The 23,986-nt window shown below is 39.9% G+C and overlaps 1 protein-coding gene across 5 annotated transcripts in view; it reads right to left on the reverse strand.

Annotated features, from left to right (window-relative positions):
- The window catches only part of SLC31A1 (solute carrier family 31 member 1), a 43,355-nt gene that overhangs the window by 8,407 nt on the left and 10,962 nt on the right, over positions 1-23,986 (reverse strand). For 3 of the 5 annotated variants that reach the window (XM_037163483.2, XM_053656334.1, XM_037163482.2), the window contains one exon: positions 1,377-1,533. In XM_037163483.2, coding sequence (XP_037019378.1) covers positions 1,377-1,499 — 123 coding nt within the window. In that variant the 5' untranslated portion in view covers positions 1,500-1,533. Of the gene's footprint in view, positions 1-1,376; positions 1,547-23,703; positions 23,736-23,986 lie in introns of those variants that run through there. The other 2 variants (XM_053656335.1, XM_037163484.2) reach the window with 2 other exon arrangements.

A 23,986-nucleotide genomic window follows, 5' to 3' on the forward strand; every position in this document is an offset into this window, starting at 1 on the left:
GGGTCCGGTGGATCTTTCCTGCCCGACCCCGCTCTGCTGCTGGCTCTGCCCCTCTTACCGGTTTGGCTGAAGGGTTTGTTGTTGTCAGACTTCCATGTACTTCAATTTTCTGTGGTTTGGTTGCATTTTTGTTGCTAAAACTCTATTATTTTTAAACTTAGTTGTGCGAGAAGGCACAGTGCTTCCACCTATGCCTCCATCTTGGCGGAAGTCCCTGTATATTGTGCATCTTTATTTCTCCTTCAAAAATTTGGGCAAAAAAGTGCTCATTATACATTGCAAAAGATACTTTGCATAATAATGGCAATGTACCAGCCATATCTTTTCTGAAGAGAAGCAGACTACCATCCAGGTTGAAAGATACATGTGACTTTATGAGCACAGTGACTCGTGACATAGCCAGGGGAGGCGGATGCCCCTGTGTCATGGGTAAATTTTGCCCTGACTAAAGATGGCAGCTGAAAGAAGGTAAAAGATGCTGGGGAACTGGCAAAAATGGCAGATGCTAACACATCATAGGAGGGGCTAGGTATGAGGTCACAGGAAGTTCCAGGCCAAGCATTTAAATGAAGGTGAGCTAAAAGAGAGGCACGGGAGTTTGCCATGAGGTCTGATGTATAAGTAAGAGAATGCCACGAGGTCTGGAGTAAAAGAGGAGGCCCACTGGGACGCCTGCCTGGAGAAGAGGGCGGCAGAGCTGATGGACCTGTGCAGGGACCCACCAAGACAAGCACGGATTCATGAGGAGTGCCTGGGGCTGGACTGCACTGTGACCAGGAAAGCTGAGCTGCAGACTTCTGCTTTTCTGAAAGACGTACGGTACCTCTGACTGGAGTGTTCTGAAACAGGGCTGGTTTGGCAAAAGGAGGCAGGATTATGTGTTTTTTGGGTGTTTTAAAGGGAATGGGACATAATGGCAGAAAATCGGCCATTATTCTAAGTCTGTATAACCTTTAAATAAACAAGCCCTTTCATTTTTCACTAAACCCTTGCACTGGGAGTCACTCTTCTTGGTGGGGTTCTGTAACATCACCACCACAGACACCCTCCACAAGTCCTCTCCTTCGTCCCTACTGTCAACTTCTGTCTTTTTCTCTTTTCTACACAAAGCACAAAGACCAGAACTTAATTTAGAAAAGGGTCTATTTTGAAGGAAAGGAGGTGTACCGAAGAAAGAAGCCTGGAAATACTGTTTCTGCCTTGGCTCTGTAATTAACCTGCCGTGTGATCTTGGGCAAATCACTTATCTGGGTCTACATTAGTTTTTCCTCGTAGGTAAATCGACCTTTAAATAACAACTTTCTAGTCCTGAAATTCAATTACTTCTATTACCCAAGTGTGTGAGAGAGTCCGGGACCCTCTCCCTTGGCACTCACCATCATCATCATGTGGTTGTCACCCCCTCCGTGGGAGTGGGAGGGTGAAGTGACCTGGTGATGGTGGCCAGCACTGCTGTTGTCCACAGGGCTCATCATCCCTGTATGGTGGGAATGGTCCATTTTTCCAGCCGAAGTTGAGAGTCAGCAGAAGAGTCTAAGGAAAAGGACTATATATAATAACTCAAAGATATTAAAATCTTGGTTATTGATAAATACTCAGGTCTATGTGGGACATCACCCAGTGAACAAATGCTCTCTTCGCGTCTTTACTTAGAATTATTTTTTATACTCTAGAGATGGAGACAGAAGTTACTGAGCTCACAGGGGTCATGTCTGGAGACTGGGGCAGAAAGGACCTGCATTCTGAGTTTCAGAAATCTAGCCCTTATTTGGCAGAATCACTCCTTTAATAGATGTGTTTCAAATTTAAATACAAGATAAAGAGAATAAAAGTAGTTTCTTTGGGTTGCAGGAAGCAGTTTTTGTAATAATGGACAAATCGATGCCATTAATGAAATTTAATTGCTCTTGGGCTTTCTAATCATAAATGTCAGTAGATAAAAAGCAAGCACTTCAGGTAATTCACCTAATTGGATGGCCTGTGTTCGCTCAGGGTATTAAGAACAGATTTTCACATACAGGACAACCAGGCTTCAGCTAATTTAAATTTGAAGAAAAGGTCTACTGCTGCCCTAGGCGATCAGTGTGCTCAGAATTTAGATAAAATTTCAATCCTAGCCAGGCATCAGAACTAAAAACACTGAAAACAAATTATAAATAAATTGGCCATTCTACATTAAATTAAGTCTAGACAATGGCACATTCAGCCCTGTTATCTTTCCTACCACGTCACTGCGTTACTGCAAAAGTCCATCTGGAATCATAAACCAAGGAGCACAACCTCCTGCAGCTGGGGAAGGGGCAGGGAATGGGAAGTTGGAGGCTGAGGAGGGCAGAGAAGGGAGGTGTTGATGGGTTCTCCTTTTAGTGTTCCTCGACTCCAGCTGGTAAAGGAAAAAGTGCATTAGAAATTCCAAGGAGGCAGTCCTGTTCATGAGCCTGAATGTGCCACTCATTATCATCCAATCAATCAATATTTACAAAGCTCCTACTATGTGCCAAACTCTAAGCTAAGTGCTAGTATTTTAAGCCAATGACACACAAGGTATCTGATAGAGAAACAATTAAGTAAACAGAAAAAGTTCATAGTGTGATTGGTGCTGTGAAGGAAATAAACAGGGTAACATAACACTGCATTATTAAGAGGTACAGAGAAAGCATACTTTAAAAAAATTAATTTATTTTCAGGGGGGAGGGAGAAGAGAAGGAGAGAAACATGTGTGAGAGAAATACTGATTGGTTGCCTCTCACATGACCCTTACTCACAACCCAGGCATGTGCCCTAACTGGCAGTGGAACGAGCGACCTTTTGGTTTGCAGGCTGGCACTCAACCCACTGAGCCACACCAGCTAGAGCTACCTGCAATATTTTATTTACCAAGTTTTTATAACTAGGTGGAAAGATTAAGAATACTGTATTTCCATTTCCATTTTTGCCCATTCAGTCAAACTAATTTTCTCTAACAGAATACACGGAGGACATTTATCTTGTCTGAAGTTGGCTATATGCCAGCTTGCTTCTATCACCCCAATACCATTACATATGGGAAATGAAATGGCACATGTGACATTGAACGTCATACATCTTTGCAGTTCATTCTTTCTTTCTTGAACTTAATTTCTTTAAAAAGATTTTGGAGAGAGGGGAAAGGGAGGGAGAAAAAGAGGGAGAGAAACATCGGTTGCCACTTGCACGCTCCCAACTAGGGACCTGACGCACAACCCAGGCATGTGCCCTGACCCAGAGTAGAACCTGCAACCTTTAAGTTCACTGGCTGGCACTCAACCCACTGATACACATCATCCAGGGCTGAACTTTATTTTTATTGTTAACACTATATCCTCACTTCCCCTCCTCCCCACCTTTATCCGCCTTCACCTCGCCCCAGCCCTCCTTTCCCTCTGGCTACCACCACACTGTTGTCTGCATCTGTGTGTTATGCTTAAGTTTTTGGCTAATTCCTTCACCTACTTTACTCAGTCCCAACCCCCCCACCTCCCCCCGTCTGTTCCGTGTATCCGAGCCTCCGCATTTCTCTGTGCTTTCCCCTCTCCCGGTTTAGTAAGTGCGGTGCAGTGTTTATACAGTTTTCAAAACTTCCTTGTATTCAAGGGTCTACTTCTGAGGATCATCAAAAAGAAGTTTCCTGTTACTGCCAACCCTCCCCCTCACAACCCAGACACCTGTACAGCTTAACTAGAGGGCCAGATTCTTTATAAAATCTAGCACCTCTAGCAAAATAAACACAAATTTATGGGCAGGAGTTAGGGAATGAGGAAAGAGGCTAAATTCTGATGCCTTTTCCGAGTCTTAGCACTGACCTTACTTTTATTTTCCTGGTATTGCACAATGATGGATAAGAAACGATAATCCACAGGGATGATGGAGGTTAGACCGCACAGAAAGATTACACAGACTTGGTCATTCACCTGCCGCATGGTCCCTCTTCTCCAGCTCAGACAGTTGTAATCTGGAACTTCAGACAACTCCTTTAAAGACTGCTTATAGTCTTTCCTGACTTCCATGATAAGGAGGATAAAGAAGAAAGTTTTTATTCTTAAACCGATTAGGGTCATGTTCCTTTTTAGATTTGTAAAAACATTAGACATAGGGAAATCTATCTAGTTGGGCTTCTGCTTTCTGCAGTCATTATTTATGACTGGTGACATAGCCTTTGGCAAGCAGATAAGGGAAATTCAAGGTCAAAGATAGTACACTACCATAAACAGGGATTCATGTTTATGGACTATGCTCATATGATCAAGCAACCAGTTTAAAAGGACTAATCCTGCCTTTTGATGACCTGTATGGAGACAGTAGATATTCTGAGAAATAGCTCTGGCTTTGTTTCAAGTGCTTCCATGGATGTACTTTACAACTCTCTTGATAACTTTATGAATTCCACACTTACATTGTCCTTCTGGGGACAGAGGAGGTAAAGGAGATGTAGGAATAAAGGGGAGACCTTATAATAAATGCAACAATAAATAGGGCTTAGGTATCTCTCCATAACTTGGCATTCTAGGCTAATATACTAGAGTTGTTTAGAAAGAATGTAGTAGCTCCAAGTAAATAGAAGCAAGAAATATAATTTGATGAGTAAATAGGGGGAAGATTCCTCTCCCCAAAGGCTGTGGTGGTGTTCTACTCATCCCATCCCCTTCCTATTTCAAATCGACTGGTAGAAATGTGACTGGTAGAAACTGTATGGTTATAACCATGTAACCCTTTGGATATTGTAGCTTCCTTTCCTTGACTTGTGTCCTTCTTCAGGTGCAGTTATCATGAGGATACTTAATTTTCCAATTTCATTCACAAAGGATATTAATAATGAAGGCTCACAGAGGCTCTCAGCCAGAACTGGCAAAAATTTAGAATTGCAAAAGTTCTGCCATGTCAAAAACAGTAAGTAAAGAGATGTAGCAGAAGTAGGGACTTCTGGACAAGATGGAGGCATAGGTAGATACTTTGCCTCTTCGAACGACCAAAAGGACAACAACAAATTTAAAAACAAAAATAACCAGAACTGCCAGAAAATAGAACTGTATGGAAGTCTGGCAACCAACGAGTTAAAGAAGAAACATTCATCCAGACTGTGTCAAAACACAGAGACGTGCATTTCCCTGCCCTGGCAAATACCTAAGGCTCTGCCTCTCACAATGTACCAGTTTTGCAGAGACAAAGAAATATGGCCCAACTAAAAGAACAGATCAAAGCTCCAAAAATAGAACTAAGCGATGCAGAGATAGATAGCCAACCTATCAGATGCACAGTTCAAAACACTGCTAATCAGGATGCTCACAGATATGGCTGAGTATGGTTACAAAATGGAGGAAGAAGAGAAGGCTATGAAAAATGAAATAAAGGAAAATGTACAGGGAACCAACAGTGAGGGGAGGAAAACTGGGACTCAAATCAACAATTGGAACCAGAAGGAAGAAATAAACATTCAATCAGAACAGAATGAAGAAACAAGAATTCAAAAATATGAGGAGAGGCTTAGGAACCTCCAGGACAACTTTAAATATTCCAACATCTGAATCATAGGGCTGCCAGAAGGAGAAAAGGAAGAGCAAGAAACGGAAAACTCACTTGAAAAAATAATGAAGGAGAACTTCCCCAATCTGGCAAAGGAAACAGACTTCCAGGAAATCCAGGAAGCTCAAAGAGTCCCAAAGATGTTGGACCCAAGGAAGCACACACCAAGGCACATCATAATTAACATTACCTAAGATTAAAGAGGAGAGAATCTTAAAAGCAGCAAGAGGAAAGGAGACAGTTACCTACAAAGGAGTTCCCATAAGACTATCAGTTGATTTCTCAAAAGAAACCTTGCATGCAAGAAGGGGCTGGAAAGAAGTATTTGAAGTCATGAAAGGCAAGGACATACATCCAAGATGACTCTATCCAGCAAAGCTATCATTTAGAATGGAAGGGCAGATAAAGTGCTTCCCAGATAGGGCCAAGTTAAAGGAGTTTATCATCGCCAAGCCCTTGTTATATGAAATGTGCAAGGGGCTTATCTAAGAAAAAGAAGATCAAAAGTATGAACATTGAAATGACAACAAACTCACAACTATCAACTGAATGTAAAACCAAAACAAAAACAAACTAAGCAAACAACTAGAACAGGAACAACTCTGATTCTTCACAAAAATGGAAATCACATGGAGGGTTATCAGCAGGGCTGGAGGGAGAGAATGGGGAAAAAGGTACAGGGAATAAGAAGCATAAATGGTAGGTCCAAAATAGACAGGGGGAGGTTAAGAACAGTATAGGAAATGGAGAAGCTAAAGAACTTATAAGAACTTATATGTACAATCCAGGGACATGAACTAAGGGCAGGGGTGGGGAGGGATACTGGTGGGAGAGGGGTACAGGGTGGGGGGAATAAAGAGGAGAAAAAAATGGGACAACTGTAATAGCATAATCAATAAAATATACTTTAAAAAAGAAATAAAAGAAGTAGATAGAAAGTAGTTCAGGTCAAAAGAAAAAAATATAAAAGACCTTAAAATTGCACACACACACACACACACACACACACACACACACTTCCCCCAGATTAAACATGGCAAGTAATGAGAGTTGTTAGGATACTGCTACAATTGTAGGGTTAAAAAGACAGAACTCAAGAGAATAATAGCCAAAAAAAAAAAAAAGCTTAAATTTTATCCTTTTAAAAATTCTTTACTAAACCAAGGCTACTATTTTCCCTTCTAACTTTTTGCCTTTGTTGATAATAAAAGTAATTCCAAGGGGTCATCTACAACAAATTCTTAACTGCTTTTCTTCATGGCTGTAGTTGGGCTAAGATAGGAAAGCTACTGAGAGAACTAGCCGGGAATTAATTTAGTGATTATTTGCATATTTCAATATTATTTTCTCTTTCTGTACCATATACTAAAATCAGCTCTACTACTTTAGGTGATATGCACGGGATTCACCGAAAGTACTTTTCATGGAAGAAACCAAACTACGCACAGTCTGCATACTCAGCAGAGGCTATGTGGTCGAATTACTCATTCATCAAACTAATGGGCTGCATCAAAAGTAACCAACTTCCAGAGACATAAAGAGGGTAACTACTTCAAACAATTGCACTTAAAACTTAAGAGAACCTTCATTTATGAGTGGACAGTGACCTAGGCAAACAAGAAATGCTGCATGGACTGACAAGTTTTTAGAACAATAAAAGAGCAGCTATGAATTAGTGGGAGTAGCTCTTTTACTCAGAAATTCTTGGCTAAGAATATCTATTTTAGTAAAAGGGATGATAACTCAGGAGCTGCCCAGAGAATATTATTCTAACTATGGAAGACAGAAAGCAAGCCTGTAATTTAACTCTGATCAATACTATGTTTCCAGATACTGGTTCAAGGTCACCCCCTTCTAGCATAAATTTCACCTTTCCCCATCTCCACTCTCCCTTAGTAAGCTGAGCAGCAGAGGTTGAGCAGAGAAGATGAGAAACCTGTTGGGACAAGACAGGTCCTGGAGGAACTGACTACAAGGAGAATTATACAACCATGGAGGACTGTCATTTTCAAGAGGAAGCATGGAAGAAACAAACTTAATTTTTTAAATGTGCACTGTCCAACTTCTAGATCACCTAGGCCTTGTGGGCCAACATGAATGGACCACACTATTATCGTTCAAGCAACAAAACATAAAGGACAGACAAGTAGTTTAAATGTCACAGAGATGCACGTAATAAACACTACAATGGGTGAGCCATTTCATATGTTAGAGTATAACTTTCCTTACCTGTATAAAATGATTAATAAAGTTCCACCCAGAGCTAAAATTTAATTTTACATTTTTCTTTTTAGTAGCTCCTAGAACAGAATGCTTCTCTGTCCCTACCCTTACAATTAGATTATAAATTCTATAAGGACCATCTTATTTATTAATGAATCTCTCCTGCATTTTCTAATACCCTGCACGTAGTAATAGATTACAGTAAGTATTTTCTGAAATAAGTTACTTTTCTTTGCATTTCTCCTTTGACAACTTAGACATAAAAACAGAAATTATTCCTTAATCTGACAGTGACACACTGGGCAATCTTCAGTTGAGTCTGAAATGCTGTATTATAGTATTTGACAGCTATGCTTAGAAATTATTCAGTAGCTCTGTATCTGAGAAGTAGCAAAGTGTAGTTGATATATAAGTAACATAGGCAAACTGAACTTAAAAAAAAAAGTTCAAAGAGTATTATGACAAATTCATCTAGTTCTACCTGTTCACTTCACAGAAGCCCAGAGCATGAAACCACAAAGCTCTTGGGGGAATCTAAGATTTACATGTTTCGGTCTAATTTGCCTTTAAAATATTTTGTCAAATATTTGTATTGTGACACAAATGTGAGGAAACTAAAAAAAACTCATACATGTTTCTAAAAGTGGAAGAAAGAAAGAGAATACACTGCCTGTTACTGGCCTTTCAGTGATCTGAAATCCCAAATCCAGATCCTTCATGTAAATTACGTCTCCGGGGCACTAAACCTTGCGCAAACTGTAAGATAAAATTAACCTAAAATGTTTTTATTCTGTACACCTACCAAATGAGTAATTGCATGGAACCTCAACAAATGGCATGGTATAAAACAATGGCATTTCCTTGCTGTAAGTCCCACTCTTTTATCTTATTTTTTCCTCACTGCATCTCAAGGAACCAAGGCACAGAGAGCGTAAGCGCCTGTTCAGCGTTATACTAGAAGGCTGCGGAAGTACCCTGCCTAGAACCTAGGCATCCTGATTTCAGGCCCAGAACTTGTTCTTTGTTAAACCTGCCTTACTACTAACCCAATACAAATGTCACAAATTTGGTCACTTTTCCTGATCCCAAGTAAATTACAAGATTCATCCAGCCTGCCTCTGGTTTTCACCATCAGTAGCTCCATTACAAACATAGGTTTCGCTAATAGTACCCCTGCCTTCTGTTCATCCTGTGATTCATCAGTAACAAATTCATTTACCTAAGGCATGGCTCTACTTATCTGCTCAAAAAAAACCTCCCCTGCCTACTAACTTCCCAATGTCTACAAACATCCTTGTTCTGAGAGCACAAATCTCTAAAACAAAGGTCCCAACCTCCCTTTCTGCCTACATGTACTTTGTGTTCCAGCCAACTCAGTCCAAATGCCAAAGTTTCTGCTGTTCCTAGACATAGCTCCAGGTCTCTCTGTCTGGTATCTTTGCTCACATTGTTTCTTCATTCTGGAATACCCATCCTCACGATCTCTGATGCAACAAATCCTCCTCCTCTTCCAAGGTCTAGTTCTAAGACCTCTGAACAGTCATATCATGTTTTGCCTTTCCTAATAACTCCAACTGAATCAGTCTCACAAAATACCCTGAAATGTTTCTGCGATCTTTTCAATCTGTGCCTATTTCTGTCATCACACTGAGAGAACAGTATTGAGGGAAGGTTGGAGAAACAGTTGAATGGAGGTATTTCTCCAAAATTCCTTCTCATTGTCATCAACTGCAGACAACTGCAAAACTATCCTCTTGGATATTTCTCTTTCCAGCCAAACCACATATAGGAATCTGAATCTTGCCATTTGATGGTGCTGATGTTACCAGTAGAACCAGTACTCCAAGCTAAACTAGTATTTGTACTCCAGGTACCATTTGCATGTATTTCTTACGTTGTAATATGCATTGCAGGCTGCCTCCCAGAAACTAATTTCTGTCTGCAATGAGTAACCTAACCACCTCATATCCAACTTCTCATACTGATACACTCATTTTATGCTATCTGCATTTACGTCTCTATCTATTACAGATCACTTTTTCAACCATATTTTAATCTAACCCTCTTCACATTCAAACATTCCAATGGAAAAGAAAACAAATATTACACTGAAGCAGACTTACTTGCTTCTCCTGAATAAATGTAGCACTTTGACACTTGCATGCCTCTTTGGCTTGTGTAACTCCCTGTAATTTGTAATTCCTTCCCCTCTCCCTCACTACTTTCTGTCTAATCCCGCCATCACTTATTCAACACTGACTGTGCACTTTAAATGACCGTGTGAGAGTGAGAATAAAGTTAAAACATGGCCCTTGCTCTTCTGAGTTCACAGTCTAGCTCATTCTTTAAGGTTTGGTTAAAAATGCTACCTTTTTCATGAGTTTACCTTGAATTCTTGACAGAAGAAATCTCTTTTCTGAATTTCCCTAGCAATCTTCTCTTATGGAAATTTTGACTTCTTAAACTCTGAGACAAAAAGTGCCATAAATATACAGCAAGTTCCTTGAAGGCAAGTAACTAATTTCTACCTCCTTACTATCTCTAGAAGAACACTCAACAAATATTCATTCAAAAAATATTTAATTCTGCCCTGGCTGGTGTGGCTCAGTGGGCTGAGCACTGGCCTATGAGCTGAAAGGCCTTGGGGGGGTCCCTGGTGAGGAGCATGTAAGAGGCAACTGACAGACGTTTCTCCTCCTCCCCTTCTCCCTCCCTAGCCCTCTCTCTAAGAAGATACATTATTATTTTTTAAAGTATTTAATTCTTATAAAATCCACCAAGGTTTCAATGTTTACTTAAAAGGAGCCAGGTGCAAAGAGACAGGATTCTTGCCTTTGTGGAGCTTAATCTAGAGGAGGAAACTCATTAAATATGTAAAAAAGTAAATATGTATAGGTATATGTAATTACAAATTGTGGTACACCCAGTACTTGGGTGGCAGAGAATGAGAGTGAAAGCGCTGATCTGTATGGAGGGGGCAGGGGAAGAGAGAAAGAGAGAAGCCCTTGCAGGTAACACTTAAACAGGCAGATGAACATTGGAGTCGGGTAGGAGGGTAGGGAGCAGCAACCCTGAGGCAAGACAAGAATCCAGGGCATTTAAGGTCAGTAGGAATAGAACACATTTAGAGGAAGAGAGGCCAATGAGGAAGAAGAGGGAGTAGAACAGGTATCAATTAAGAAGGGTTTAAAGATCATCTTCAGGAGACTAAATTTTATTCCCAGGGCAATTGGAAGCTAATTACGGCAATAAGCAGGGAAGTGATATGATTAGCTTGTATCTTAGTAGAGTACTTTGGCTGCTGTATAGCATAATTGGCCTTTATGTCTTCTTCCCTAATATTTCCTATTCAAGCTCTTCTGTGAGGTATTCACAGAAGGGAAAAAACAAAATTTACAGAGCTAGAGGCTATAATCCTTTGATTTCCAGAATCCAAAAAACTTCTGTTAAAGCTTTAGGAGGATTGGGAGAACCTTTTAATTCTGAGTTACAAAATAGTTGAAAGGCAAAACTGAGGACTATTCCATAAGAACTATCCTGGATTGTAAGAGCCTCTAAAGTCACACGCAACCCTTGACAGGTTAGAGTTCAGCTTACAGAATATTGTTAAGAGCACAAGTATGGCTGTCAGATGGTGTTAACTCCTGGCTCTGCTGAGTGTCCTGAGTGTCTCTAGCTAAGTGTCCTGGTGACATTTCCTATAAAAGTTCCATGGTCTTTAGAGTGGCAGTAGATACTATGTATAGAGGCTGCTAAAGGGCCTTTACCCAGATTTCAACAGCACTTAGGTAAATGACTCAAATTTGGTAAGTTAGTTGTTCAATAAATAAATAGAATATGATGAAAGCAGACTGAGCTCCCTGTGGAACATGGACAGCAAACAATAAGACACAAACTATTATTTTTTTAAATGCTCAATAGATTTTTTTCTAGATTATACAATCTGTACTACACATGGAAACCTTCAACAGTAGTACTGACAAACCTCAATTTTCATTTATACCTCCTCAATTATTAGCAATGAATCCAGAATTTATGTGACTCTATTTTTTAATGCCCTGTTTTAGGTTCAGTGGAGAAGACTAGACCGACTCCAAGATCTGGATTTTAGTCCATTCAACTCTATAACTCTGTATTCTTTTGGGTAAAAACACTCATGTCAGAGTTTCTTGATTCTGGCATTGACATCTGGGGCTGGGTAATTCCTTGTTATATGAGCTAGCCTGTGCATTGCAGGATGTTTACCAGTATCCCCAGCCTTTACTCACTAAATGCCAGTAGCACCATCCCAATTGTGATCACCAAAAATGACTCCAGACATTGCCAAAATTCCCCTGGGGGCACAATCACCCCACCTCACAGAGAAACACTTTTACCTCTGAGTCTCATCCAAAACTCAGGAAAACATGGAGATGGTGCCTATCTTGTTTTTCTTCAGGGTTGTTATATGTCATTCAAATAATAAAAGGAATGGGAAGAAATACTAAGAGAAAAAAAAACACATGACATATATAAAAACATTATTATTATTCTCTGTGAGCACTCAATAATGAGGCTGAAGACAAACACAACTTGTTTATAGAATGCATTGCAAGGCTCGGGGTTAAGGCTATGTGCACTCCAAAAGATCTTTTAGGAGGGTAGTCAACAAGTATTTGTTGATTGATTCTAAGTCTGGGTCCAATAGTAACTTCATTTACTTTTGTGGCATATTCTCAGGTTTTCTGCTGAGTTACAACAATGTAGTATGCTTCCAAACCTAATTGTACTTGAAGGACAAGCCTGGATTAAACAAGAATGACTGTTCATTTCACAGATGGAAAACTGAGGTACAGAAGGTTAACTGACTAGCTGAAGTCACGTGGCAGTCAGTCTAGCGACATTGTGCAATTAGAGTCCAGATTCTGACCTCAAGTGCGTTGCTCTTTCTATTACTTGTATCCTGGTAGTTGCACCTGACCATTTTGCACCCCTGTCTCTTAACACAAAGTTAGCTACTTTACTTTTTGGGTGCAACCCAAAAAAACTGAGATAAGGAAACAGTTGTAGTTTTGAGAGAAGCTTAGAAAGAAATGAAGACCTACTTCTACTGGGAGGCACAAGTGGACAGTCCCTACATGTTAGGTAAGTCAATGTCAAGTTATCCAAGCATGCCCTACGAAGTTTACGAAGTCCTTGCCCATTCAGTTGTCCGGGAGGAGCTAAATCTACTTGTCACCTACCTCCAAAGTAGTTGCGTCTTGCAGTGCTTTACACCATGTTAAGACGTCCAGTTTGTGCTAACACTGTTACCTGCAGTGCTCTTGGCTGCTCCACCTCAATGTGGCTCCAAGTGAGAATGGACTTCCATACAGCCAAGTGCCAGGCCACATTTCAGCATTTTGTGAATATTCACAAAAAAACCCAAATGCCATTCTGCTATATATTTTCAGTGTCAGAAACAGAACTTTTGCCCTGGCTGGTATAGCTCAGTGGATTGAGCATGGGCCCGCGAACCATGTGATCGCGGTTAAATTCCCAGTTAGGGCACATGCCTGGGTTGCAGGCCAGTTCCCAGTGGGGGACACAGGAGAGGCAACCACACACATTGATGTTTCTCTCCCTCTCTTTCTCCTTCCCTTCCCCTCTCTCTGAAAATAAATAAAATATTTAAAAAAAAAAAGAAAACTTAAGAACAACTCATAAAAAGGTAACCATTTATTTTACTCCTTTAAAATACCAGGTCACTTCTGATTATTATGTCTCTGTATGAACCTTCAAATGCTGAAGGTTGTCACAAAGAGTCATCACTTCCAATCATCGATTCAACAGTCTTCTGGATCATTCTCAGGCAACATGAGTTGAAGCCCACCTTAACCTTTATCATTACTACAGTTTGAAAGGACATTAAGACTAGAAATCAGGGGATTTTGGTTCTAGTCTGGGTTTTCCAAAACATTTAGGTAATTTCATTTTTATGGTCACAGTTTCCTTAGTGAAGAGAGAGAATAATTCATCTTGGGGACCTGTTTCAACAAGAGAAGTTTAGGTGTGTATAATATTGTTTCAATGAGAAACAAATGCATACTTGTCTTTTCTAAGCACACCCCAAATATTAGTTGATAAGCTTTAGACATTCTAACACTTCAGTGGCTTAACACTTATTTACCAAACACATTTCAGAGCGCACTGTTCAAATCACTTTCTAAAAAATTCCAAATTACCGAACTTAAATAATTGCCTCAACTGACGGATACTTTGCTGAAGCAGAAACAGCAGGAGCCCTCCTGGTTTTTGGAGCCAGACTGCTGACTGCCGAGAGGCAGTGCCATCTTTGGAACCCAGAATGAGTCGCTAAGACTTCGTGGGGATAATACATAAACACAAAACTAGGGTAGTAACATTTCACAATATTTTGAACATGATATATAAAAAAATACACATCAAAGTGACTGGCACATTAATAACATATATTGTAAATAATAAATACTAATGACTTTCCTCCCAATTCAAGGGGTTCTCAAAGTGTGGCCCAAGGATGGCCTGAAATCAGAACCATCTGAGATGTCTGGCTAACAGGGGAAGTTGTGGACGCCACCCCAGACTGCTGAATCTCCTCTCGGGGAATGGGGCCTGAGGATTTAGACACTTACCAAGCTGTACAGGCGATTCTTATGCACTCAAATTCGAGAACCCCAGTTCTGAATTAAAAATATGTACAACATAGATATACAGTACAAAGAATCTAAGAGTTAGATGTTTAACAAGTAAGAGCTTAAAAAAAGTAAGGAAGAAAAAAGTCAAGATTTAACTAGAATCTAAAGTAGAACACTTGGTTATTCCAACAGGGCACAGAGCTAGAGTCTCTCTCACAGCTTACACATACCACGGCCTGGCAATCAAACAACCGCCTGGACTAACACTGAATCGCCAATGGTTCATCTTTGGGATCTGGAAGAGGTTTTTTCACCCACTGTGTGAATAAAATCTCTTGAATTTCAGATGAATGGGAAATTATTTATTTTATGCAGTTTTATTTTTTTAGATTAGTTGTAAAATATAGGAGTTGAACTACCAGAAAGATAAACCTTACATAGGAAATGTGATTTGTATAAATAAACTATTGGATGTTAGTTTCTAACATGATTAATAAAGTTAAGATTTGTGCCCTGACCTGGTGGCTCAGTTGGTTGGAGTGTTGTCCCGTACACCACAAAGGTTGTGGGTTCCACCCCCAGTCCAGTCTGGGCCTTACGGGAGACAGCCAATTGATGTTTTCTTTTTTCCCTCTCTCGCTCTCTTCCTCTCTCTCTCGAACAAAGATTTGTTCCCAGTTTAGCATTCACGGGTCTGTCCCTAACCATCAACGCCTGCCTTTTTGAGATCAGGACTTCAGTTTGAGATCCTGACTTCATTTTGAGATCCTGAATAGGACACCAAAGACAAACAAACAAACAAACAAAAACATGAGGAGGAAGTTGTGGGCAGAAAAGGCATTTCCCATTTCTTTTTTGTGGCCACTTGCCCAGTACACATGGAGCTGCACTCATTCTCTAGCTGGTAAAACTGTACCTACTGGTTGTGGGCCCTTGAGCAAATTGTTTAATATCTCTCTGTCTCAGCTCTAAAATCATGATCATAAATGGAGCCTACTCATAGGACTGTCTGAAGGATTATTACGTGGAGCTTGCTTAGGTGACAGCACAGTGGTTAAGAGGACGAAGGTAGTTTCCTCTAAAATAGGGATGACAATAGCAACTACTTCATGACAGTGTGTATCTAAACGGCACTGGGCCTAAGCACAGTAAGCCCTCAATAAATATTCATTACTGTTACTTTTAATCTGCTGTTCTTTCTAAACTTGGCACAGGTACATTTTGACTTGTCCTTCAGCCGTTACTTCATAGCTAGCTAACCTTTCTTTCTGATCTCTGCGGTTCTCAGTTGGGGAGTTTTGAGGGTGTGCCAGTGCATCCCATCCACGTAACTTCACAGGCAGGGACGTCCTTTACCTATGTTGTATCAGGTGGTTAGCTACTTGCTTCTAATCTGCATCTATTTTCTTTGCAGTGTCTCAAAGTTTCAGCCTTCTCTCTCTCTCTTTTCTGATTATCACAGATGCTTTTTTATGGGGGTAGGTTGTTTCTCCACCATGAAGCAATTCTCCAAACCAGCTAGGTGTCTACAGTTGAATGCAATTCTGACACTGTCTACCCAGAGATAACGTCAGATTCCAGAGGCTGTGGGCTCAGACCCACAAGACGGCCCTTCACTTCAGATGCCAATTATAATAACCCCAGATTGTAACCCTTGCTTCCGACCAACTGGTTACAAATCAGAGGTTCCCATGACCCCTCTCTCCTTGGGTTCCATTAATTTGCTAGAGTGGCTCACAGAACTCAGGAAACCCACTTACTCACTAGATTCCCAATGTATTATAAAGGACATTAAAGTATACAAATCAACAGCCAGATGAAGGAAGAGATATATAGGGCGAGGTCCTCAACAGAAGATGCAATAAAAAAAGACACCTTTGTTGTTTTCTTTACTTAGGAAATTCCAAGAGTTGTAGGAGCTCTGTGCCAGAAATGGGATGAAGACCAAATATATATTTTTACTATAAATAAAAAATTACACTTTCCCTTATTTTTATATTTCTATAGTTATTTCATTGGGATTTGGGGAAGAAAAAGAGAGGTGCTCAAAATGCCATCTTGAAACAGAAATATATTGTTTTTGGCCATCTTATCTTTCTTACATTTTAGTTTCTTAAGAAACGAGGGGCAGTAATTCTGCTCCTTAATTCTAAGCCATAACATGGCACCTTTATTTAAGACTGGCCAGCATGGCTCAGTGGGTTGGGTGTCATCCTGCAAAGCAAAAGGTCACTGGTTCAATTTCCGGTCAAGGCACGTGCCTTGGATGCCGCCCAGTACCCAGATGGAACATGTGTGAGAGGCAACCAACCAATGTTTCTCTCCCTCTTCCTCCCTCCCTTACCTTCTCTCTAAAAATAAACGAAAAAATAAGTAAATAACTGAAAATATTTTTTAAGAAGATGTAGTTTCTGAATAAGATGTTTTTAAGAAAATGATACCTTCAACTCTTTCACTCTTCACTTACAATTAAAATCTCATAAACTATCAGAACTAGCAGAGTCAGTAATTATCAGTCTGATGCACATACCCTTTGAGTCAGCAATTCCACTTCTAAATACCTACTGACATATCTGTGAAATGTTATGAGAACAGAGTTATTTGTTGCAGGACTGTCTGTGAGAGCAAAATATTGAAAATAAAACCTAAATGTTCACTAACAGGGCACTGATAAATTATTGTGTATCCATAAAATGGAATACTTTACTGCCATAAACAAGATGAGGAAGCTCCTTATATACTGACATAGAATGATCTCCAAGGCATATTATGAGATGAACAAGGCAGGCACACTGTATGCTCTCATTTGCAAAATAATAATAATAATAATAATAATAATGAGAAAAAGTATATAGGTATTGTGTGTAAACAGCTATACTACATCTGGGAGGTGGGTGAGCAAGAAAGTGGCAACACTGTGATCCCTAGGAGGAGAGCTGGTCGTACCAACGTGAACCTTCTGAATTTTGAGCCACAGGAATATAATTCCTACTTTTAAAAATTATATTTTAAGTGTAACTCCTTTATTTTACAGATAGGGAAACTGAGGCCCATGTTATTGAATAATGATGCTATTGCACTCTTTAGTCAACTGAACCCTAAGATTTGCTTCTCATAGAAGACTTCTGTAACATTAGGCTAACCACTTTCCCCAACCCTCCCATTTCTCCAGAGGGTATGCCAGGAAGCAGCTAAGCAGGAAGGATTTCTGAATTTTACATATCCTGTTTTAGTGGCAAATGACACAGAAGTTCCTGTTTCTCTTGCCCACTCTCACCTTTCTGCACAAAGAAGATCAAGTATACAACTACATTTTTTTTTACAAAGGCTTTAGAAAGGCTTTTATTTGCCTTGTCCAAATGGGACAACTCAAATTTGATTATATCAAACAAACAAAGAAACTGAAAAGGCCCTTTAGTTATGCAATGATGGAAGGGCCTAAGTCCAACTGGGAGTGTATCTCCCAGCCACTAGACTCTATTTTTCTGACACCTTTTGTTGTTGACTAAGCCACATGCTGGAATAAAGCAATCACGAGATGTAGCCTCTTAACACTCCTCTTACTGGATTCTTTTGTAGCCTTGACACATTTCCAATGTGTTAACCTTGAGAGCTTTAGTATGATTCAGGTAGTTTTCAGAGAACTTTATAGATGGTGTGGTAAGAGTGGAAAAAGCACTGGATTAGTTATCAAAGGCTCTGAGCAACAGACCTAAGTTTACCGTTATTAGCCACGTGATATTTAGCCAATTACCTAAACTCAACAAGTACTAGTTCCTTTATTGCAAAATGGATATAAAAACACCTACCCTGCTACTCTTGCAGGTTTATGAGAATCAAATAAAATGTCCAAATACTTTCTAATCTTAAGGTATATCAAGTATGAAATATTACCAATAATAGCTTACTTACTCTTGGATGACAAAATTAATCTCTGAAAGGAGATGTCCAACTCACAAGAGGGGTCACTTTCATTTCACTTAAAGTACCTATACAGCCTTTTATAGTCTGATGTAAAGAAGTTTGACTTGCTAGTCAGATACATATGCACAGCTGACTCTTGAACCATGCAAGGGTTAAGGGGCACCAACCCCTGAGCAGTCAAAAGCCACGAATAACATATGACTCCCCCAAAACTTTACAGTTGTCCCTCAGTATCTGCAGAGGATTGATTCCAGAAACCCCTGCAGATACCAAACTCCATGGACGCTCAAGTTCCTTATATAAAATGGCATAGAACGCATAGAGTCAGCCCTCCTTAACTGGGAAAACGCTACTTTCGATCAGAGGTTGGTTGAAGCCACAGATGCAAAACCTGGGGATACAGAGGGCTGACTATACATTTATTGAAAAAATCCACGTATAAGTGGACCCACACAGTTCAAATGCATGTTGTTCAAGGGCCAATCGTATTGGCAAAACATTGCTTTAACTGCCTTCTTGTTATAACCAACGTACCCTCTGATTAAACTTTTCTTTAGATGTATAGGGTCTCGATCACCTAGACCACATTGTTGTTGGCTTGCCTATGAATACTAGGAATTAACTTGGTGCGTGTGAGGTGGAACTGGAAACCACTTTAACTGTTCCTTTTTCACTTCTCCTTCCCTTTAATTAATAAAGGATGATTTAATGAAAATGCATAGAGAATGTAAATGAAAATGAGAAAAGTTGTTCAATACTTCAGATGGAATCAGAAGACCTGGATTCTAGACCTACTTCTTGGGGCTTATTATTTGTGTGACCCCAAGGAACTCAGTCTCTTCATTATTCATTCAAATTTGTTGTGTACCTATTGAACAAAAGTACTATAATTAACCCCAGGCCTCAAGAAGCTCAGTCTGGTGGAGGAGGGATACATATAAATATAATTAAAATATGCCCTGTGGTACGGCTCAGTGGATTGAGCACTGGCCTATGAATTCAAAGATCACTGGTTCCCAGTCAGGGCACATGCCTGGGTCCCCAGCTGGAGTTGTATGAACTGATGGATGTATCTCTCACACATTCCTGTTCTCTCTCCCCCTCTCTTTCTCCGTCCCTTCCCCTCTCTCTAAAAGTACATACATTAAATCTTTAAAAAAATTAAAATGTAATATAAGATGTACTAAGGTATACATTATGCACAGGGTTACATGGGAGCTGATAACAAGCCAGAAAGGCAGGAGAAAGGAATGGGGGCCTGAGGGTACACAGCAGCATTCCTTTGCCTTTCATCTGATAAACTGAACAATGCATTCTAGATGTTCTAATTTGCTTCAAAATTATATAAACACTCAGCACAGTTCTGTAATAATTCTACTATTTATTTAGGAAGGAACTCGACCTGGGTAAAAAAAGGTCCTCTAATATTTCACTGGTTGCTAGAGTTTTGCTCTTTAAGAGTTCCCTCCCAATCATTCCTCATATTTCTTTTGCAACACTTTTTTTTCCATCTTGTTATGATGTATTACATAATGTCCCCAGCCTACAAAAGCAGGTTGTTTACAAAAGCCTGGGGTCTTTGTGCAAAGGAAAAGAGGTAGGGTGGACCCTCCTCAACCCTTTCCTTCTCTGCAGGGCTTTGCATTCCTAAGAATGGGCCCTCCTCTGCTCCAGGACGTTACCTAAATTATGAAATGTAACTCAAAGCAACGGAACTTCCTTCCCAATGCCTTCTATAAGATTTCTTTTGGCGTACACTGCTCATTTTAGTGTATTAAGTATCAGACTCTTGATGACTTCTCACACTTAGTCACAAAGTAGAGAAAACTTTTGATTTTTAAAAACGGGTACATTATGCTAACAGCTGCACGTGGGAATGGAGGCATCAGGACCCCGCCCCACCCTCTTCCCTCCCTTCCTGGTCCCCAATCATGCCTGGCTCTAGCAAGCCAGGCCTGATTGGCAGTTATCTTGATGCCACTTGGTCACTGACTTATCTGACATCTTCTACTAGCTGAAGCCATCTTGTCACTGTAAACACTTGTTTTTCCAATGATAATTATATCTTTTTCCTCTTTTGTAGCAGTTCTGGTGAAGAAGGTAAAAGAGGAATAAACAGCAGAGCTACACTGAAACAAGGAGATGAACAGACTTAAGGATCAGAGATTCTTCAGACTATGGTACAAACTGTTACCTTTAGAGAAGTCATTTAATTTTAGTCCCATTCAGTCTAGAACCTTTATTTTTCTCAATTCAAAACTGATATGATTCCTCTCACCAAAACAACAGAGCTGAGGTTTTCAAAAGATTAATACCAGCGTCCCAAGTAGCGTTTACCATGATTTGTCTCAATCCTCACGACTCCACATTCTAAGGACTATTAGAAAAACGAAGTAGCTACTGCTCACATGGAATGGGGAAACTTTTACTTTTTACTTCATACACTCCTAAATCATTTGAATTTTTTTCATCACTATCTTACTTAGAGCTAAGGACGAACTTGTCACCTTGGCCTTCGGGGTATTGACAAATATGGCCCTGGTCTCCTTTTCGATTTGAATCCCCTCCTTACCTCTGTGCACTGTTGTTTTATACCCTCAGCAAGCTATCCCACAGAACCCTTGTCACCAGCGTAACTGATGGCACGTGAGCAAGGCCACTATCCCATACCACGGACGCAGCACTCCTGCTCTCCCTCTCCAGTGAAGGGGGCACTAATACAGGGTATCTTATCAGCTGTGTGGGTTCACAAACCAGCTTGTGTCAGTGTGCTAATTACTGTAAATATGTAATTTAATAAAGTACTATACAAAGTAATGAAGTATAAATGAGAAGAGAAAATAATAGCAGCAGCCAGAATTAACTGAGAACTTAATACCTGCCAAGCACTGTTCTAAGTGCTTTACATGAATTAATTCAGATAATCTTCACAGCAACTGTAGGAACTAGATACTATTACTGTCTTTGTTTTAAAAGGAGGAAAGTAGGCAACTTGTCTGAGGCCTGCACAACCAATAAATGGCAAAATAATTTGGCTCCAGAGCTTAGGAATGTAGTAGTTGTTTCTATGAAAACCAAGTCGAAAGCTTTGAAAAGACTAGTAAAGATGACATAAATAACCACTCAATTCTACTTTGTATCTGAAAACAATCAAAGATAGTACGTAAACAAATGAACCTGGCTGTGTTCCAATAAAACTTTATTTACAGAAACAGGCAGCAGACTAGGTAAGACTTGGCCCTTACGCTGTACTTTGCAGATCCCTGAGACCTACAGTCCAAGGAGAGGATTATGTTAAGAATGGCAAGATGTTTATGTTTTAAGTTAAAGTAAAATGTTTAAGGTCTGCCTGTAACTAATATCTGTATGACTCCCTACTTTAACTCACTTTTTCAGTTAACTATAGATCCTAATTGCAACAGACAAGAGGGCAACTCTTATCTTTTAAGAAATTTCTGCCTTCTTCCCTGCCTTTTGCTTTTGCCAAAACCACCCCTTCAATCTGGGAAGTTTTATTTTCTCACTTCCACTTGGAACCACTCTCATTTTCAAAGCCCATTTTCTAAGTCCACACTCTCCTCCGAACCAGATATGATCATTTCTTCCTTTTAAATTCCACAATAATTAACTTCTACTTATAGGACTTCCTTTTCTACATATTCTATTATGGCTGTTTGTATACTACAATTATCCCCAACTATTGATAACTGCTACTCAACTATTGATAACTAACTCATTTTCTTATTTTAGGCAACACCTAGCACACAGCAGGTTTTCAGTTAATATTTTCTGAATTGTGTTCTAGCATTTTTGTTTTCAGTGACTGAACAGAAAAAACACGATACCAACTCCCCCAACCTACTATATTCAATTCATATCCCTACCACCACACTTATGATCTAACTTGGTTATAACTTTAAACTATCAATTTTAACATGAATTCTCCAGTACAGATTAGTATGGGTGTATCTGTATATGAAAATCATCATCTCTGTAACAAAACTGCTGATTTTGAGTAGAATTGTTGTAACTGCCGCTTCCTGGTTAACCTTTAGAGGGCCAATGGGTTTTACAAATACATCTAAAAGCTGTGTACAAACAAAAATGCTTATTTCGAACAGGTTTGTGCCTTACCTCTGCATCCCCAGCAGCACTTAATAGTGTCTGGATCTAATCCACTCCTTTTTACAAAGTGTTTAGGGAGCCTGGCCCAAGCTCAGAGTGAGTTAGAAAGTCTTGGGATGGGAATTCAGGTTTCCTGATTCCGACTCCAATACTCTAATTAAGGAAGACATGGCTTTTTTAGGAGCACCCAATTCTGCAGTTCAAAGACTGAGGAAGCCTTACTTTCCATATTTCCTTATACTGCCAATCAGAACCAGCAACTGGGTTCTCACAATAGTGATCTGGGCAGGCATATTTATGGTGTCCCTATCATTTAAAAGGCTGATCCACATTTTAGGATTACTGCCTATCTCAACAATAGATAGGGGTGTTACTTAAACACCACAGATAAGAACACCCTACTCAAGAATGCAAGATAAACACTCGAGAGATTCTTTATAGTGTTTTTTAAAAGCACTAGATACTTTGGTGCTAAGATCACAATGACCAGAACTGGGGAGAGGGGTTAAAAAGAGCTATGTTACTTAGGCAGTTCATGCTTTTATTTCCTGAGAACCAAGTTCGAATGCTAAACAGAGTTACTGTAAAGGGTCCCTGTTCTAGTGCTTAGATTCCAGATGCATCACTGCTTGAACACTATCAGCCTCTGTTGCTTAAACCATCTTAATCTATAAAATAAACACAGGAAGCAGACAACAGACCTACCCCTCAGTTCAACAGAGGATTACTTCATCAACAAAAATTAGTTACATATATTTCTAGCTATTTTATTTCCCTCTTCCTCCCTTCACCCAGAGCGATACACAAAGTCAAATCATCTTCAATTAACAGGACACTGAGCAACCCAGCCAGTTCACAGCTAGTACAGCATTTTTATCTTTCTGAAAGCTACCTATAAAAGCCATAGCAATTGCTGGGCTCTCTGGGTCCCACGGAGGGGAAAATCCTGAGAGTAAATTAAGGAATAAGGGAACAAGGATGAATTCCATTACTTAACCTAACAAAGAATTAATAAGAACCCATTATGCGCAAGAAGGCATAGTGTTCTGTGACACAAGAGACACCAAGATGAATAAAACGATCCCCTGTTCTTGAGAAGTTTACCATTTAGAAGTTCACAAATTATAATAAAAAGCATAACAGGGGAAGTGCCAAGAGGGTTGAAGTTCTCTGGGAGATACCAAACATTTCACTTCAGTTTTGTGAAATGAATTTAACAGATTAAAACGTGCGGGTAAGGAGCACCTATTGTACTCACCAGACTGAGAGAGAGGCCTGGAGCAAAAGAACTCCAGAGAGATCTGTGGAAATGGACACAAACAGTGGGACATTATTTGCTTATCCACACCTTGGCTAAACCAGGCCTACGTGGAAATTGTTCTAAGAATTATACCAGGTTAACCAAAGAAATACTTACATAATGTTGATTTAGGTATGTGGCAGGAAGATTAAGCAAAACCCAAGGCTGGGGTTGTGGCAGGAAGATTAAGCAAGCCAAGGTTGGGGCTGGGGATTTTCGGCTTCTAAAGTTTCCTTCCTTC

This window comes from Artibeus jamaicensis, unplaced genomic scaffold (genome assembly GCF_021234435.1).
Source record: "Artibeus jamaicensis isolate MK-2021 breed Jamaican fruit bat unplaced genomic scaffold, CSHL_Jam_final scaffold_1964, whole genome shotgun sequence".
NCBI lineage: Eukaryota > Metazoa > Chordata > Mammalia > Chiroptera > Phyllostomidae > Artibeus > Artibeus jamaicensis.